Here is a 17,571-nt window from a genome sequence, read left to right on the forward strand (position 1 = left end):
TATATATATATATATATATATATATATATATATTCGATGGCATGTGTAGCTGCAGATACACATGCTGTGCATTATCCTGCCATCTAGTGTTGGGCTCGGAGTGTTACAAGTTGTTTTTCTTCTAAGAAGTCTTTTTGAGTCACGCGACCGAGGGACTCCTCCCTTTCGGCTCCATTGCGCATGGGCTTCGACTCCATCTTAGATTGTTTTCTTTCCGCCATCGTTTTCGGACGTGTTCCTCTTCGCTCCGTATTTCGAATCGGGAAAGTTAGCTAAATATCGAAAAATCAACGGTATTGTTCTCGTTCGGTACCGGGTTAGTGGTGTTATATCGGCACCGACAGCAGGAGCGCTCCGGTGGCCCTTCGGGGCTTCCGTTTTTCAGCGGGCCTGGTCTTCCCGACCACATCCATCGTCGAAGACTAATGGACCGGACCCCCTTCCGCTTCTGTCCGAAGTGCCACTCGAAGTATCCCTATACAGACCACGACCTGGTCTGTAATCTGTGTTTGTCAGCAGAACACAGGGAGGATACTTGTGAGGCTTGTCGAGCGTTTCGATCCAAAAAGACCATACATGATCGACGAGTGAGAAGACTGCAAATGGAGTTGACACCGAGAGAACAACTCGACGTCGGAGAGGAGGAAAGAATTTCCATCCAGGGGACGGACTCTGACGAATCCGAAAGTGAGCGACCCTCGACGGTGCAGCGAACAGTGAGTAAAATTGCCCCGTCCAAAACTCACACCAAGATCGTTAAGGCCAAGGGGACGCCTCCGCCAGCAGGCCATGGCTTAACCCATCGAAAAGGTGACCAAACATCGGCACCGAAAAAGGCCAAAGATTTGCCGAAGACTTCCGACTCCGGGTGAGATTCCGGCACCGAACGATCTCGACACCGAGAGTTCGACTCACCCAAGGTGATAAAAATTTCGGCGGAACTGAAAAATACAGTTTCAGAAACAGCGGATTCAGAGCCGAAAAGAGGCTCTTACACAGAAGAGCAAGGACTTTCCAGCCAAATGCATGAGAAACACAGGTTTGAGCAGGAAATAAGTATGGATGAACCAGACCATACGTAAAGGAGGTTGCATATCCAGAAAGAGACTGGGAAAATACAAACTCTTCCTCCAATTAAGACCAAAAGAAAACTGGCATTTCAGGAGACAGAAATGCAGCCGAAGGCAAAGGTGGCCAGAGAAAAATCCCCACCACCAAGGTTTTCACCACAATCTTCCCCACTACACTAACCACAACTGTCTCCAGTGGGAACACCTCCAATGCAGTCACCTACACATACAGGGATGACACAGGATGATCCTGATGCATGGGACTTATATGATGCACCAGATAACAGTCTGGATTGTTACCCAACAAAGCTGTCACCTTCAGAGGACAGTAATGCATATACGCAGGTACTATCCAGGGCAGCTACGTTCCACAACATAGCAATGCATTCTTAGCAATAGAGGATGATTTCCTGTTCAACACATTGCCATCCACCCACGCTTCCTACCAGAGTCTGCCAATGCTCCCGGGTATGCTTAAACATGCAAAACAAGTATTCCAGGAGCCAGTTAAAGGAAGGGTTATCACGCCTAGGGTGGAGAAGAAGTACAAGCCTCCCCCAACAGACCCTGTGTTTATATCACAACTACTTACACCAGACTCAGTTGTAGGAGCAGCAAGAAAGAGGGCAAACTCTCAATCATCAGGAGACGCTCCACCGCCTGACAAAGAGTAGAAAGTTTGACGCAGCGGGCAAACGAGTGGCAGAATAGGCAGCCAATTAATGGTGAATCGCTAATTCGCAAGCCCTACTTGCTCACTACGATAGGGCACACTTGGATGAGATGCAACACATTATACAACACTTGCCCAAAGAACACCAGAAACGTGCCCAGCAGGTTGTGGAAGAAGGACAGGCAATATCCAACAACCAAATAAGGTCCGCACTAGACTCCGCAGACACAGCAGCAAGAACGGTCAACACTGCGGTAACCATTTGCAGGCATGCATGGTTAAGAAGCTCTGGATTCAAGCCAGAACTCCAACAAGCGGTGTTGAACACGCCTTTTAACGAAGAACATTTGTTTGGGCCGGAAGTGGACAGAGCAATTGAAAAATTAAAGAAAGACACGGACACGGCCAAAGCCATGGGCGTGCTGTACTCCCCACAAGGCAGAGGCACATTTAGAAAGCCACAATTCAGAGGGGGTTTTCGAATGCAAACACCAGAGCCTTCCACCTCTCAAACCAGACCCACCTATCAGGCACAATACCACAGGGGAGGGTTTCGTGGCTCATATAGAGGAGGACAATTCCCAAGAGGAAGGGGAAAGTTCCAGACACCTAAAACAAGCCAAGCCAAACCAAACAGTGACTCCAAGGTCACAAAACCCCAACACTTATCACCAGTGGGGGGGGAGACTTACTGCATACTATCAGAACTGGACACATTACCACAGACGCATGGGTCCTAGCCATTATCCAACATGGTTATTGCATAGAGTTCACAAATTTCCCACCAGATGTGCCCCCAAGGGCACATAATCTGTCCAAACAACACTTAGACCTATTACAAATAGAGGTCCAAGCTCTATTACAAAAACAAGCAATAGAGCTAGTACCCAACCATCAGAAAGGAACAGCTGTCTACTCACTATATTTCCTAATTCCAAAGAAGGACAAAACGTTAAGACCTATCTTAGATCTCAGAACACTGAATCTCTTCATCAAGTCAGACCACTTCCACATGGTAACACTTCAAGACGTGGTTCCCTTACTAAAAAAGGAGGACTACATGTCAACATTGGATCTCAATGATGCGTACTTCCACATACCCATCCATCCTTCTCACAGAAAATACTTAAGGTTTGTAATACACGGAGTACACTATCAATTCAAAGTGTTACCGTTCGGGATAACAACAGCCCCAAGGGTATTCACAAAATGCCTAGCAGTAGTAGCCGCTCACATAAGGAGACAGCACATGCACGTATTCCCATACTTAGACGACTGGCTAATAAAAACCAAAACTCAACAACAGTGTCTTCTTCACATGCAGTACGTTATTGAAACTCTACACAAACTAGGGTTCTCTATAAATTACCAGAAATCACATCTGCAACCATCCCAAATACAACAATACTTGGGAGCAACACTCAACTCACAAAAAGCAATTGCCACTCCAAGTCCACAAAGGGTCCAAAAGTTCCAAAATATAACATCAAGCATACAGTTAAACAAACACTTCCCAGTAAGGTTTGTAATGAAACTTCTAGGCATGATGTCCTCATGCATAGCCATTGTCCCAAACGCAAGATTACACATGCGGCCCTTACAACAGTGCCTAGCAAAACAATGGACACAAGCACAGGGTCAACTTCAAGATCTAGTGTTGATAGACCGCCAAACACACACCTCGCTTCAATGGTGGAACCCTATAAATTTAAACCAAGGGCGGCCATTCCAAGACCCAGTGCCTCAAGCCGTGATCACAACAGATGCTCCCATGATGGGGTGGGGAGCACACCTCAACAAGCACAGCATACAGTGTCAATGGGACAATCAATAAAAACAACTTCACATAAATGATTTGGAACTGCTAGCAGTGTTTCTAGCATTAAAAGCATTTCAACCACTGGTAGCCCACAAACACATTCTTGTCAAAACCGACAACATGACAACAATGTATTATCCCAACAAACAAGGGGGGACCCACTCGTCACAACTGTGTCTCTTAGCACAAAAACTTTGGCATTGGGCAATTCACAATCACATTCGCCTGATAGCACAACATATCCCAGGCATTCAGAACCAGTTAGCCGACAATCTCAGTCGAGATCACCAGCAAACTCACGAATGGGAAATTCATCCCCGGATCCTACAGGACCATTTCCTCCGCTGGGGAACACCAAACATAGACCTATTCGCAACAAAAGAAAACGCAAAATGCCAAAACTTTGCGTCCAGGTACCCACAACCTCAATCCAAGGGCAATGCACTATGGATCAGTTGGTCAGGGATATTTGCTTACGCTTTTCCCCTCTCCCACTCATTCCTTATCTGGTCAACAAACTAAGTCAAAACAAACTCAGACTAATACTCATAGCACCAACCTGGGCTCGCCAACCGTGGTACACAACACTGTTGGGCCTATCAGTAGTACCTCACATCAAATTACCAAACATACCAGATCTGTTAACACAACACAAACAGATCAGACACCCGAATCCAGCATCGCTCAATCTAGCAATCTGGCTCCTGAAGTCTTATAATTCGGACATTTAAACCTTACACAAGAGTGTATGGAGGTCATTAAACAAGCTAGAAAACCTACCACAAGACATTGCTACGCAAACAAATGGAAAATATTTGTTTACTACTGCCACAGTAATCAGATTCAACCACTACATGCCTCCCCAAAAGATATTGTAAGCTACTTATTACACTTACAAAAGTCTAATCTTGCATTCTCTTCCATTAAAATACATCTCACGGCAATATCTGCCTAGCTGCAGATTACACATACAACATCGCTTTTTAGAATCCCAGTCATTAAAGCATTTATGGAGGGTCTAAAAAGAATCATACCCCCAAGGACACCACCAGTACCTTCGTGGAACCTTAATATTGTATTAACATGACTAATGGGGCCACCATTCGAACCCATGCACTCTTGTGAGATACAATACTTAACTTGGAAAGTAGCCTTCCTAATAGCTATCACATCTCTTGGAAGAGTAAATAAGATACAAGCATTTACTATTCAAGAACCCTTTATACAAATACATAAACATAAAGTGGTTCTCCGTACAAATCCCAAATTCCTACCGAAGGTCATATCACCATTCCACCTTAACCAAACAGTGGAACTCCCAGTATTCTTTCCGCAACCAAAATCAGTAGCCGAAAGAGCCTTACATACATTAGACATAAAGAGAGCACTAATGTATTACATTGACAGAACAAAACAATTTCGTAAAACAAAACAATTGTTTATAGCCTTCCAAAAACCTCATGCAGGTAATCCTATATCCAAACAAGGCATTGCCAGATGGATAGTTAAATGTATTCAAACTTGCTATATTAAAGCAAAAAGAGATCTACCTATTACACCAAGAGCACATTCCACTAGGAAGAAAGGCGCCACAATGGCTTTTCTTCTGAATATACCTATGACGGAAATTTGTAAGGCTGTGTAGATGTGTTAGCAACGCAACAAGCCACAGTAGGCTGTATTAAGAACATTATTTCAGACAACTTCAACTCCTACAGGCTAAGCCACCGCATTTTGTGGAGATTACTGCTTATTAGTCTATGCACAGCATTTGTATCTGCAGCTACACATGCCACTGAACGGAAAATGTCACTTACCCAGTGTACATCTGTTCGTGGCATTAGACGCTGCAGATTCACATGCGCCCTCCCTGGGAGCCTGTAGTCGTTATTAGTTGAATGAAAATTGTAAATTTGTAAATATTATTTTAACACACATTATGTACATACATACCTACTCCATTGCATGGGCACATCTAGTATACTCACAACTCCTACCTCACCCTCTGCGGGGAAAACAATCTAAGATGGAGTTGACGCTCATGCGCAATGGAGCCGAAAGGGAGGAGTCCCTCGGTCTTGTGACTCGAAAAGATTTCAATGAGGGGAGTGCATCCTCGCTGTGAGTAAAAAATAAAAAAAACACGGAGGGAAAATGAAAGTGCCTTTCCTGCCTTTGCTGCATTTTGTCTTTCTTCATTGAAACATGGACCACAACTCCTCCGTTTTGTGCTGACCTCAGCCCAGAAGTTTTCAGACCCCGCTGTGGTGTGCATTATCACCTCGCTACACCTGTTCAGTCCACATTGTCCCACATTGGTGTCTCCGAGTATGTGCTGTCTGCAGTTGGCTAGCATCATTGTCCACCGATCTAAGATATTCACATTGCTTCACTTTGTGGGCTCGCATTTATGCCCTTTTGACTTCTTTAGTGGTCTAATTTCTTGTATACCCCATAATACTACCTAAGCTGTCTGCTCACACTTTCGTTCTTTACAATATCCAGTATATTTTTTGGCATAGCTGAACAGGCGTGGTTAAAGTATCATGGTATAGTTTGACATGGATTCTACCTAATTGAGTAAAGAGAACATTGGTGTACCATGTTGCTGAGACTGGAGGATTTAAACAGTGATAAGCTTGTCCAAACCCAAACTTTGAGGGCGCACTGTTCTGTTCTCCACCTCCACTATCACAGTTTCACTATTTACTTTATTTACAGCAAATCCACTGCCTGAGTAGTGTGTGTGATTGTGTGTGTGCATGCGCGCATCACTGAAGGAGTTCTGCAACTCGGAAGTCTTCATTTGTGCACGACAGCCATATATACATTTTTGCATATTTTTTTTTTTTCCTCTGCGTCTCACCACAGATGTGATTCACTGGAGCCCTGATTCAAAGGGATGAATAAGATAGCGCACTGGCACCACTGAAAATACACAATATTGATGTACCGTTAGGTAGATGGCAGTACATCGAAATCACCACTACAGATAGTACCACTATGTTGGCTGAGGAAAGGAAGTACAAGTACAATTGTAAGTGGGTGGAGGTTATAGTAAGTGGTACTATTCAGTTTGGACTTAGGGTAATAGGTTATGCTAGGTTTAAGGTAACAGCTAGGATAAGGTTTTGAATTACAATTGGGGTTAACGTTAGGATAAAACTAACGTTTAGTGCATCGGTTGGGGTTTGTTGTTAGGTTGGGGGTAGTTCTAGCCTTAGGTGTAGGATTAGGATAGGGGATTGAGTAATATTTAGGGTTAGCGATTTAGGGACATTTATTAGAGGCCTGCGCGGCTGTTGCGTCACTTTTAGCGATGCAGTGGGGGTACAGACCTTTGTGTCCTCCTAGATATGGATTAAGGCAAGGCAGTGCAAATCGCTACGTTGCATTACTCTGCGCTAGGGAGGCGTTGCAGTGGGTGTTCCCACGCAACACCTATGGATTTTGACGCACCCTCAGATTTACATGACCATATAAACCTCGGGATGAGTCAGAACCTTACACCTACCCCAGGGAAGACGCAACAAGGAGAAATATCTTTATTTTTTCACGCCTTTTCTTTTTATGTGTGCTGCATTCCACAGCATACATAGAAAGAGGAGAAATCTTCTCAGGGTTGTTTTTGTGCAGGAGGGTGTCCCTTTCTGCACAAAAACATACCGCATGCAACGCAGGCACCCTTGCACCAGAGTGCAAGAGTGCCTGCGTTGGTGCTAGGCTGCCAAAGTGGTTCCAGGTCAGGGGGAAAGAACAGGAATGCGCTGTGTACCATAACTACAGTGCATTCCTGCCTTTTCACTTTGATGCAACGCAGAGCAGCAAGGTGACTTGCTGCACTGCCATGCTTCAATCCGCCATACACCTGGGCCTTACTTTGGATTAGGTTTTGGGTGTGAGAGGTTCATGTTCGGTTTAGCTTTAGTTAACATTATACTTCGGCCCTCATTAGGAGTTGCGTCCCTTGGAAGGGAACAGGGTAGAGGGGAAATGCTCTAGGTAAATGAATAATTTGGTGTCTCTGGATTAAATTTACCAGGTCCAGAAACACCAGACCCAGTTTTACCAAGTACAATTCTGCTCCAGGCGGATGCACAGGCCGGCCCAGGCTCGCCACTTCCAGCAGTATATGGTAGTAGATAATGCTCTCCCAGAGAAGTTAAAGCCACTCCCCTCCTCTCTCCTAAATACCTAAAACCAGGTTGGAGCAAGCGGTAAGCACCGTCAATTAAATACCCCAGATTCAAGGTCCAGCTGCATGCTAGAACTGGGCACTAGCACTGGAGCCTAGTGTGAGGGTAAGATTTAGGGAAATGCTTTAGTGCTTTGGGGTGAGGGCATTGTTAATGGCTCGACTCAAGGTTAATTTTGGGTATAGGGTAAGTTACCTTTTAGTATGTTTACGTCTGTGTATAGCTTTTTTAGTGTAGTGGTATTTTGATATAGTTATTAAAGTAGTGACAACTCAAAGATTTGGCTTAATCCCAGAGGCATTAACCTTCCAACATCGAACCACACAAATGAAGACTTACTACTCCAAACCTAACTTACAAACTAGAAACTGCATACAAATCTATGCTGAACAAACCCTTGTCTCTTGCAGAAACATATTGTCCTTCACAACCCATAAAGTTTGGATTTATTGGAGTCCATATGTTCTGCCGAATCCAAACTCGGCCATTGTTACCACAAACATAACCAGTCCAGGTTCTATCTTCACTCAAACCACTTACAGCTCTCCTAGACCAAACTCTACCTTGTCTACAAACTTTGGGATGTAAAACACAATGTGGAGATGCGGAATGAGACCGTGTTCTTGGGCTCTCCGAAACGTAACACAGGAATGGGGAGTGTTGTGAGCTATTCATCTAATTCGGACTCATTAATGTTTGCTGCCAGTGGGTCTCTTCCATTTCGTTTTTCACTGTGTGATCTAAAATGCACCTGGTAAGATTCCAGTCGTAATTGACACGGTCCTCAACTTGACCTTCGCTCACCAAGCATAATTCCCACTGAACTGTATCACATTGAGCTTTTTATGTAACTGCACCTTTCTGGACCTACTGCCAATAAAAGCAGAAAGCAGTCAGGGGCAGGACTGAGAAGCTCACCGAGATTGAATGTCGCTTAACCGGAGCACAGGCAAACAACAAGTTGGCGAGATGGAAAACACCTAGGAAACTAACTCACATGGGAGGGCACCAGAGACCGACGGCAGAGGGAAACCAAACCACCCCAGCATGTTGATGCCCAGTTTCAGCTTCCTAGATCACATCTAGCACTGTTGTTTAGAATATCTTCCTGTGCCTTAACGTTATAGATATACAGAGGGCATCACTCCACTTGTGGTCCCCGACTACTCCATCTTAGTCTTGTGCTCCCCTTCCAATGCTCAAAAAAGCCAAAAACATAGGAATCTTCTGCGACTCCAGTAATGCTAATATAGCAATTCAGGCAGGAGACTCCCGATTTTTGAAGCCAAAAATGTCTTTGTGTGTATTTGGTCTCTCCACACATCAGGAAGGCCTCCATGGGGCTAACTGATCTAGTAGTTACTAGCTGGCCGAAATATCATTATGGATTGGAAAAACACCAACCTCCTTCCACCACCACAAGGCAGACAATAGTTGTGCAGTGGCTGGAAGCCGAAGGCGATTGCTTACATTGGAGAAAACGTGCAAGACTGAGGAAAACGTTTATTGCCCAAAGATGGAATACTATGTTGGATGCATTGACATCATATAATGATGAACGACGCCCATACGCCTCCCTGTCATTAATAATTCCCCCTATAACTTTATGAAAAAGCATATTCTGAAGCGACGGATCATCACCTATATTGATACTTAACGTTCTTAGTTATGGAGTAGCCCTGAAGATATTATGTGTAACACGCCTGCTACCAGAGAGCAATGATCTCACTATTTGTACCAGGATTGCAGAACACCATGAGATATGAAGGAGCAATTAATTGTACAGTTATATTTAAGAAGAGTTAGGGTGGAGGATGAAAGATCATAATAAAAGTTACGTTGGTTAAAATTATGTAAAAACATTGTAGAAGGGCCTGGTAAATACGCAGTAACATGTCGTTGATGTACTACACTTTATGTAATCCGACTTGTAACCATAAAGGAGTTGACATTGTACTGTATGTAATGTGGCTTAAATATGTAATCAATAAAAATATATTTAAAAAAAAGTTGTGAAGTGGTCTAGCTAGGTGTCTGTCCTCCGGCGACTCGTTGCCAATTGAAGTGTGAACACCCAGGCATGGTTTTCATTGCGATAATTGACCACATCACTTGAGATTAATTTCTAAATTATTTTTCTTTTGGGAGACATTTTCTCAGTGTAAGGCAATACTATGTAGGCAACGTCCACATAATCAGTTAACTATAGTAAGCATTAATTCCTTGAGCCATGTTTGATTGTATTTCGTTTTTATCTCTCCTTTATTCTTGACAATCTTTCATTTTCTTGTTTTAGGGTGGCACTTTCACTGTTTCCAACTTGGGAATGTACGGCATCAAGAACTTTTCTGCCATAATTAATCCACCCCAGGCATGTATTCTGGCCATCGGTGGTTCTGAGAGTAGGCTGGTCCCAGCAGATAATGAAAAAGGGTGAGTTCTTCCTCATTAAATGTTAACGTGGATTTATGGATGCCCATTACAGCCGTCTCATTGTTGTTGGCTTTGCAACCATAGAGCTCTAACTAAAAAATTAAGCAATATGGTCTGAAGCATGGTGCAAATTAAAGGTGGTCAGTATGCTTGTAGTTAGTAAACAATCATTGGCAAAGTTAATAGGTTTTGCCTATGCAAGAGCTTTTGGCTTTGTCACTGTGTTTTAGCCATGTTGTACACCAGCGAGGCTGCTGTTCAGCATGGCTAAAAGTTAGTGGAGTAGAGGAGAGTGGCATGGTGTCGTAGTGTGGAATGGCAAAGAGCGGAGTACAGTGCTTTGGAGTGGCATAGTGTGCAGTTGTGTAGAGTGGTATACACTGGATTGGCATAGAGTAGAGTGGACTGGTGTAGAGCGCATCTGTGTAGAAGGTTACAGAGTGCAGTGGCATTGAACTCAATGGCGTACAATGCAGCATCAAAGAATGAAGTGGCGTAGAGTGCTGCATAGTACAGTGGAGGGGCACAGAGTTGAGTGATGCAGAGGGCAGTGGTGCAGAGTAGAGTTGAGTGGTATAGGGTGCAGAGTAGGGTTGAGAGGCATCAGGTGGTGCAGAGGGTGGTGCAGAGTAGAGTGAAGTGGCATAGTGGAGAAGAGTAGAGTGGCATAAAGTGGCGAAGAGTGCAGTGTTGCAGAGTAGAGTTGTCAGAGTGCAGTGGTGTAGAGTGGCATAGAGAGCAGTGCTATAGAGAGCAGTGGTATAGAGGAGTGACGCAGAGTAGATTGCTTCAGAGTAGAGGGAAGTGGCGTGGAGCGGTGCAGAGTAGAGTGCAGTTGCATAGAGTGGCATAGAGTGTAATGACAGTAAAAAGGTGTAAAATGCAGTGGCATAGAGTGCGGTGGTGCAGGGTGGATTAGAGTAGCATACAGTGGATTGGTGTTGAGTGCAGGAGCATAGAGTTGAGTGTTACATGGTAAAGTGTAGTTGTATAGAGTGCAGTGTTGCAGAGTGTCATAGAGTGAAGTTGCACATAGTAGATTGGTGTGGCCTACACTGAAGTGGTGTAGAGTGCAGTGTGGTAGAGTGGTATAGAGTGCTTGGCATAAAGTAGAGTGGTACAGAGTAGTGTAGGGAGGCATAGCTTGAAGTGACGTAGAGTGGAGTGGTATAACATGGCGTTTTGCAGAGTAGAGTGCAGTGGCATAGGGTGGTGTAAAGTGGAGTGATGCAGAGTAGAGTCCAGTGGTGCAGAGAAGAGTGGAGTGTTCATGGTGTGGTAGCACACTGCCATTACAGACAACACATTTTTAATTGAAATGACCATTACATTTGCACAGACGTACAGTTTTATAAATGCTACTATACAGTGCACAGACAAAAACGTGTGTAAATGTCATCATACAGTGTACTGATTTGTTTTGATCATATTAAAGCATTAGTTTCCAACACAATTCAGTTAACAAAAATGTGCTTAGCGTTACTAATTCTGATATATTCTGCAATCCTTACACAGTTCATTTAAACTTTGTTGTGTGCTAGAAAAAACCCTCTTTACTACTCCAGTAAATTCACTCACTTTGAAGTCAGAGAAATAAAAGTACACAAGTGCCCTCTGAAGACGGAGCCTGACATTTGACCTCGGTCTTAGAATGCACAGCAAATGTTATAAGAACAAGATTTCCAGAACTTTTTACAAAAAGAGAGCACTTCTTGGAAGGTTACCGTAAATAAGATTTGGGCAAGGGAAGGTGAAAACTCAAGCTGGAAAGCCTAAAACAAATAAAGCCAGCAAATGGAAAGCAAGAACATGTGAGTTACATGCCACGTAGCCAATTGGAAGCAAAGGGCAAAATGCATGCCAAGGTCAGTTTTCTGAATGTCCCCAAGATATCTTTTGCAAACCAGACAACTGTGCTGTCTGGTAGGCTGCAGCCTAAAAAGGAGGGGTCTGGGTATTTGTGATGCTGAGAGAGATACATAATTTGAAAGTGGAGGCAGCTTTGTGAACAAGTAGATGTGGATTTCTGAAAGTGAGAAAGGATGGGATGGTCCGTGCTGTTTTTTCTCGATTATAGTGTCTGGTTATGATGACATGATAATCTGTGGTTTAATTTGGAGGAACACGGGGCACCTAATTTGGTGTCTTTTTTTTAATCTGCTGCCCATGTAGCAGAATTAGCTTTGAATATATATTTACAGATCAGCTCTGTGAAATTTCCTAGACATGTTGCAAAACGGGAACCAGTGCAAAGCATTGTTTCTCAGGTGAAGCTGACATTTTAAGGGTGTGTCTGTCTGAGCGTTGCCCAATTCGTACCTGGATAATGAGATCCCATGTTTGCAGACCATGTTCTTGACATTTGTCTGTGACAGTCACTTTCTTATTAGTCTCTTTGTCAGAGGGAACACCAGATTATTACTGTTGAGATACAGAAATATCTTTGATGGCACCTAGCATGCTGAAAGGTACAGCTCTTGAGTGACTAACCTTTCTACTTTATATTATAGTCTTCACCCTCCCTGGCTCAATGCTGCTGTTATTTAAATATGTTTTGTGGTCTTTCTGTGGGTATCAGGACAATAAGTGATTTTTGGGCAGTAACGGTTTGGCTACTGTTATTTTCTACTGGTATCCTGCGGCCACAATACTATTGCTTTCAGACTAAGGGCCTCATTATGAGTTCGGCAGACGGTGCCAAACTTACGACGGGGAGGTTGCCGCCATTGTGATTACCTCCTTGATAGGCCCATTCCAAGTTTCCTGCTAGGTCAGTGGCTAGAAACCTGAGTTTCCACCCACTGGCCTAGCGGGAAGCGGCCTACAGCATTTTCTCTGGCTCGTAATAGAGCCGGCGGCAATGCTGTCAGTTGCTGGGTGCATAGCAGACAGTGAACATTGCAATGATGCTGGCCAGGGGGATCCCTGCACTGCCAATGCCAAGCGCATGGGCAATGCAGGGCCCCACCTATGGGTCCCTTGCACCCGTTCCCTACCAGCCTTTTCATGGCGGTGCTACTGCCATGGTATCTCTGGTGGAGATTCCATGTTGTTGTTGTAATCCCCAGGGATTAGAATTAGGACTGCCACAACCGCCAGACCACCGGGATCTTTGATCCTGGCGGTCCTACCGCAGCACAACCGCTGTGGTTGTAATATGGCGCTCAGACTGCCACATTGGTGGTGGTTCAACCATCTTCTGTGAACTTGTGGTCATGAGACTGACAGGTTCGTAATGAGGCCCTAAATGTTTAAGTACTACATTGAATCACTTCAGAATCAAAGACACTGGGGTTGAACAATCAAGGATGACTGTTGGCTGGGGGGTGTGGCCTACTGAGCAGCGAGATGGCCGCTCTTTGAGTGAGCTCCGCCGGCCGGAACGCAATCCTTTAATTATCCTTCACTTGAGGGCGAGCCGTAGCTGCCAGGACCAGTAAAATGTTTGCAGGTGGCGGTGGGGCACAGGCGGAGATACGAGAGGCTTATACCCTAATGCCTACGAGGAACTGAGGACCGCGCGGCCTGCGGACAGGTCCGTCGGAGGCGCCTGCCGGGGCACGCTGTTGGGAGCGCTGAGACTCTGGTCCGGGGCGCGCACTGGCGGCGGGGCCCGAGAGAGGGCAGCGCTGGGACGTTGTGGAACCCGGCACGAACAGCAGCTGGCCGGGGGATCCCGTGGGTGCCGGGGTGGCCCCCGGGCAACCTAGGAGCCGAGACCTTGGTGCTGCGCGGCTGGGTGGCGGGCCAGAAGTCTGGGCGCTGCCAGCCGGCGCGGGCGACACTGGCAGGAACGGGGAACCCCTAAAACAAAAAAGTTGCATGAGCGATACCAGGGCTGCACTCCGTCTTACGGAGGCGGCCCGCTGGACACCGTCGTTGTGCCCGCGGCGGGAGCAGAGGCGGCGGATTCGGGAGGTGGCGGCCGCCATTTAGGAGCCAAAACACAGGCCTAAGAGTGAGACGGTGCGAGAACTCGTGTGCGGTTGGGCATTGACACGGGACCTTGCTGTTGCCGTGGGCGCACGGGTGAAGACTGCTGAAGCACCGGTGGTGTTAGTAGTGCCTGGTCTACCCGGGCGATGCAGGTGGCATGCTCCAGAGATGCAGAGGTGAGGAGACAGGGATCCTACGAGCAAGCACTGCTGGGCTGGAGGCTGAAGGTGGTCAGTTGGAACAGGCGTTGCTATGGCAGGCCCAATTGCCTCGTGAGTGCGGGGGGTGCATGAAGGGCCTCCCCCCCCCCCCCCCCCCCCCCCCATTGATCTAAGGTCATGGATGACATAGTGGACATTTGATTACATCCTGGCAAAGGTTTTGGTCTACCGTGGAGTAACAGTCTAAGGGAACCCAGTGGAGGTCCTGGCGGCGACTAAGCGGCTTATTAGTGAGGAATCAGTCAGCGAAAGCGCCGTGTGGAGGGTAGCGGTCCCCGGCTGCGACTGCTTGGAAGTGGAGGTGGCGGTTGGACGGCTGGTGGCTCGCGGCGTGACCCAGTGGATATCTGGCTGCCATGGGGAAACATGATGCTAAGCAGCCTAAGCTGAACTTTGATAATAAGCGCTCTACATGTCAGGGAGAGTCGGAGCAGGGGCCCCAGGCGGCGGGGGGGCCCGACCTAGTCGCTGATGATCAGGGTGAAGATTTGCGCACATTGATGCTGGAGATGCGCTCCAGCCTCAGGAATATCGACAATAAACTGGACAATCTTACCACTCAGTTAGACTCTGTGAAAACTCAGGTGACCACACATGAGACGAGGTTGGACACGCTTGAGGCTCGCCAGTCTGAGTGTCACGAGTTTTAAGTGGAAATGAGGGACCAGCTCCTACACATGGACAAATTGCTGGGAATAATACAGGCCAAAAATGAAGACTTGGAAGCGCGGTCCCGGCGCAACAATCTACGTATCACGGGGATCCCGGAGACCACTGCCATAAATAAGATGGAAACATACATTACTGAACTCCTACATGAATTATTTGACCCTGACCTCTTGGCGATGTTTGTGGTGGAAAGGGCACATAGGTCATTGGGCCAAAGGCCCCCTGTTGGAGTGCCGCCTAGGCCTATAATTGCGAGAATCCTGAACTACCAAGACCGTGATTTGATCCTTAAAATGGCAAGGCAGAGAGATTCCATCACGCACAAGGGCAACAGCATCTCCTTTTACCCTGACTTCACCCCGGCTGTGCAGGCTGCCCGCCGGGGGTTTCTGCCTGCTAAGCGACTTTTACTACAGGCACGGGTCCCGTACTCCCTTCTCTACCCGGCCAAATTAAAGGTATCCTTTGAGAGGTCTACCCACATATTCACGGATGCCAAGGAAGCAATGAAGTTTGCCAAACATGTGGGTCGCAAATCCGCACAACGGTCAAGAGAGGCTGCGGAGGCAGGGGATAGCAGGCTCAGTGACAATGAGTAAACGCGGGCCCAATTTACCATATCCTTTGGGAATGACTCTTACTTAAATGTGTCCTCTATTTGCTTGAGGGGGAGATGCATTTGGGAAGCCTGTGGTTCAATTTCCGTCATCTGCTATTCTAGATAGATCTAAATTATAAGGTTCTGAGCGGTGAGGTTCCCCTGCAGAACTTCCGGCCACCCCGTTACATACGGGGAAGTAGCTGGCATCGCCACACCCTCTCGGGACTGTTCCCTTGTTTAGTAAAATGTATTTTTGGGGATAGTATGGGGATGGTTAACCTACGACCCGGTTGGGGGGTTGGAGTGGGTGGGGGGCGGCTGATTGGGGTTATCTTGTTGTTTATTGCCAATATCTAGCGTATGCTATTTGTGTGGTGTCTTGATCGTACAGTAGGGTCACTGTCTACATGATCTCCTGCATTTTACATGATGTGTATGAGAAATGTCAAGAGTAGATAAAACCTTCAACTGTCTCACCTGGAATGTTAGGGGGCTCAACGACCACAGGAAGGCTAGGTTGGTACATGCATATTTGGTACGACATGGTGTGGACGTCTGCCTAGTGCAGGAAACTCATCTGAACACCGCCCCTGCCCAAAGACTTCGCCACACCAGATGGGGGCATGTTTACTCGGCTATCTACTCCAACTATGCTCGGGGGTGGCGATATTGATACGACGTGGGTTGGACTGGCGTGAGGGCGTTGTTCAGTGTGACCATGAGGGGCGATATGTTTGGGTACAGGGTGTTGTATGTGGTGTTTCGGTAATATTTGTGGCTGTGTATGGGCCTAATGCTGACTCTCCAGATTTCTTTCATAAGTTGTGGGGACAAGTGAAAGCCACTGGGTGCGATACAATTATATGGGGAGGCGACTTTAATGCAATACTTGATGACAGAGTGGATAGGAAGGGAGTGGCTCGCTCTTTAAATCCGTTGGCGGGCTCCGCGCTGCGGGATATAATGCTAGATGGTGCGCTGGTTGATGTGTGGCGAGGCAGGCATGAGGACCTGAGGGAGGGCACTTGTATGTCAACCTATAGCGGCGCGTGGTCCCGTCTTGACTTCTGGCTAGTGTCGCGGGATGTAGCGTTGTGGACGGCGCAGGCGGAGCACATGCCCCGCACGCTATCAGACCATGCACCCTGCATGCTGAAATTGCTGCTTCCCGGGGGTCCTTTCCTGGCGTTCTCGTGGCGGCTCCCACCCCATGCATTACTTGATGCTGCATTCCGAGAGGAAATACGGACTGATATCACTGATTATTTTGGGCACAATGAGGGATCGGTGGACACAGATGCGACTCTGTGGGAGGCCTTCAAGGTCGTCATTAGAGGCCAGTGTATAGCCCGACAGGCGGGTGTATTAAGGGCGATAAGGGGCACGCTGGTGAGGCTGGAAACTGAAATAAAACGTCTTGAGCGCACTTTCCTGGAGGCTGGAGAATCAGAGGTGGCGGGGCTGTTGAAAACCAAATTATTGGAATATGAGGAGGAGGCGCAACGGGAGGTCAAGTTTCTAGGGAAATATGCGGAGGCGAGGCGTTACGGCGAAGGAGGGAGACCGGGTAAGGTCCTGGCAAATATGATTAGACCGCCTCGTCCCGCGACTTATATCCATGAATTGCGTACAGCTGATGGCGAACTGCTTCATGACAGGGAGAACATTGTAGGAGCATTCTCCAAGTTTTATTCCCGGTTATATACCAACACTCATGATACATGTCCGGTGGGGTTGGAGCCCTACCTAGACTCCATTGCACTGGCTTGGCTCAATAATAACCACAGAGAATATATGGACCTCCCGATAGACGCCGGAGATGTGGCACAAGTCATCAGGAGCCTACCGCCTGACAAGGCACCGGTCCCTGATGGTCTGACAACAGCCTTCTATAAGGCATACGCAGATGAGCTGTCGCCCAGGTTGCTAGCGGTGTACGAGGAGGCCCTGGAA

General features: G+C 46.7%; 1 protein-coding gene across 1 annotated transcript in view; it reads left to right on the plus strand.

The window, feature by feature from the left end:
- The window catches only part of DLAT (dihydrolipoamide S-acetyltransferase), a 153,764-nt gene that overhangs the window by 124,423 nt on the left and 11,770 nt on the right, over positions 1–17,571 (plus strand). The window contains exon 13 of the mRNA XM_069224986.1: positions 10,055–10,191. Coding sequence (XP_069081087.1) covers positions 10,055–10,191 — 137 coding nt within the window. The remainder of the gene's footprint in view (positions 1–10,054; positions 10,192–17,571) is intronic.

This window comes from Pleurodeles waltl, chromosome 3_1 (assembly GCF_031143425.1).
Source record: "Pleurodeles waltl isolate 20211129_DDA chromosome 3_1, aPleWal1.hap1.20221129, whole genome shotgun sequence".
NCBI lineage: Eukaryota > Metazoa > Chordata > Amphibia > Caudata > Salamandridae > Pleurodeles > Pleurodeles waltl.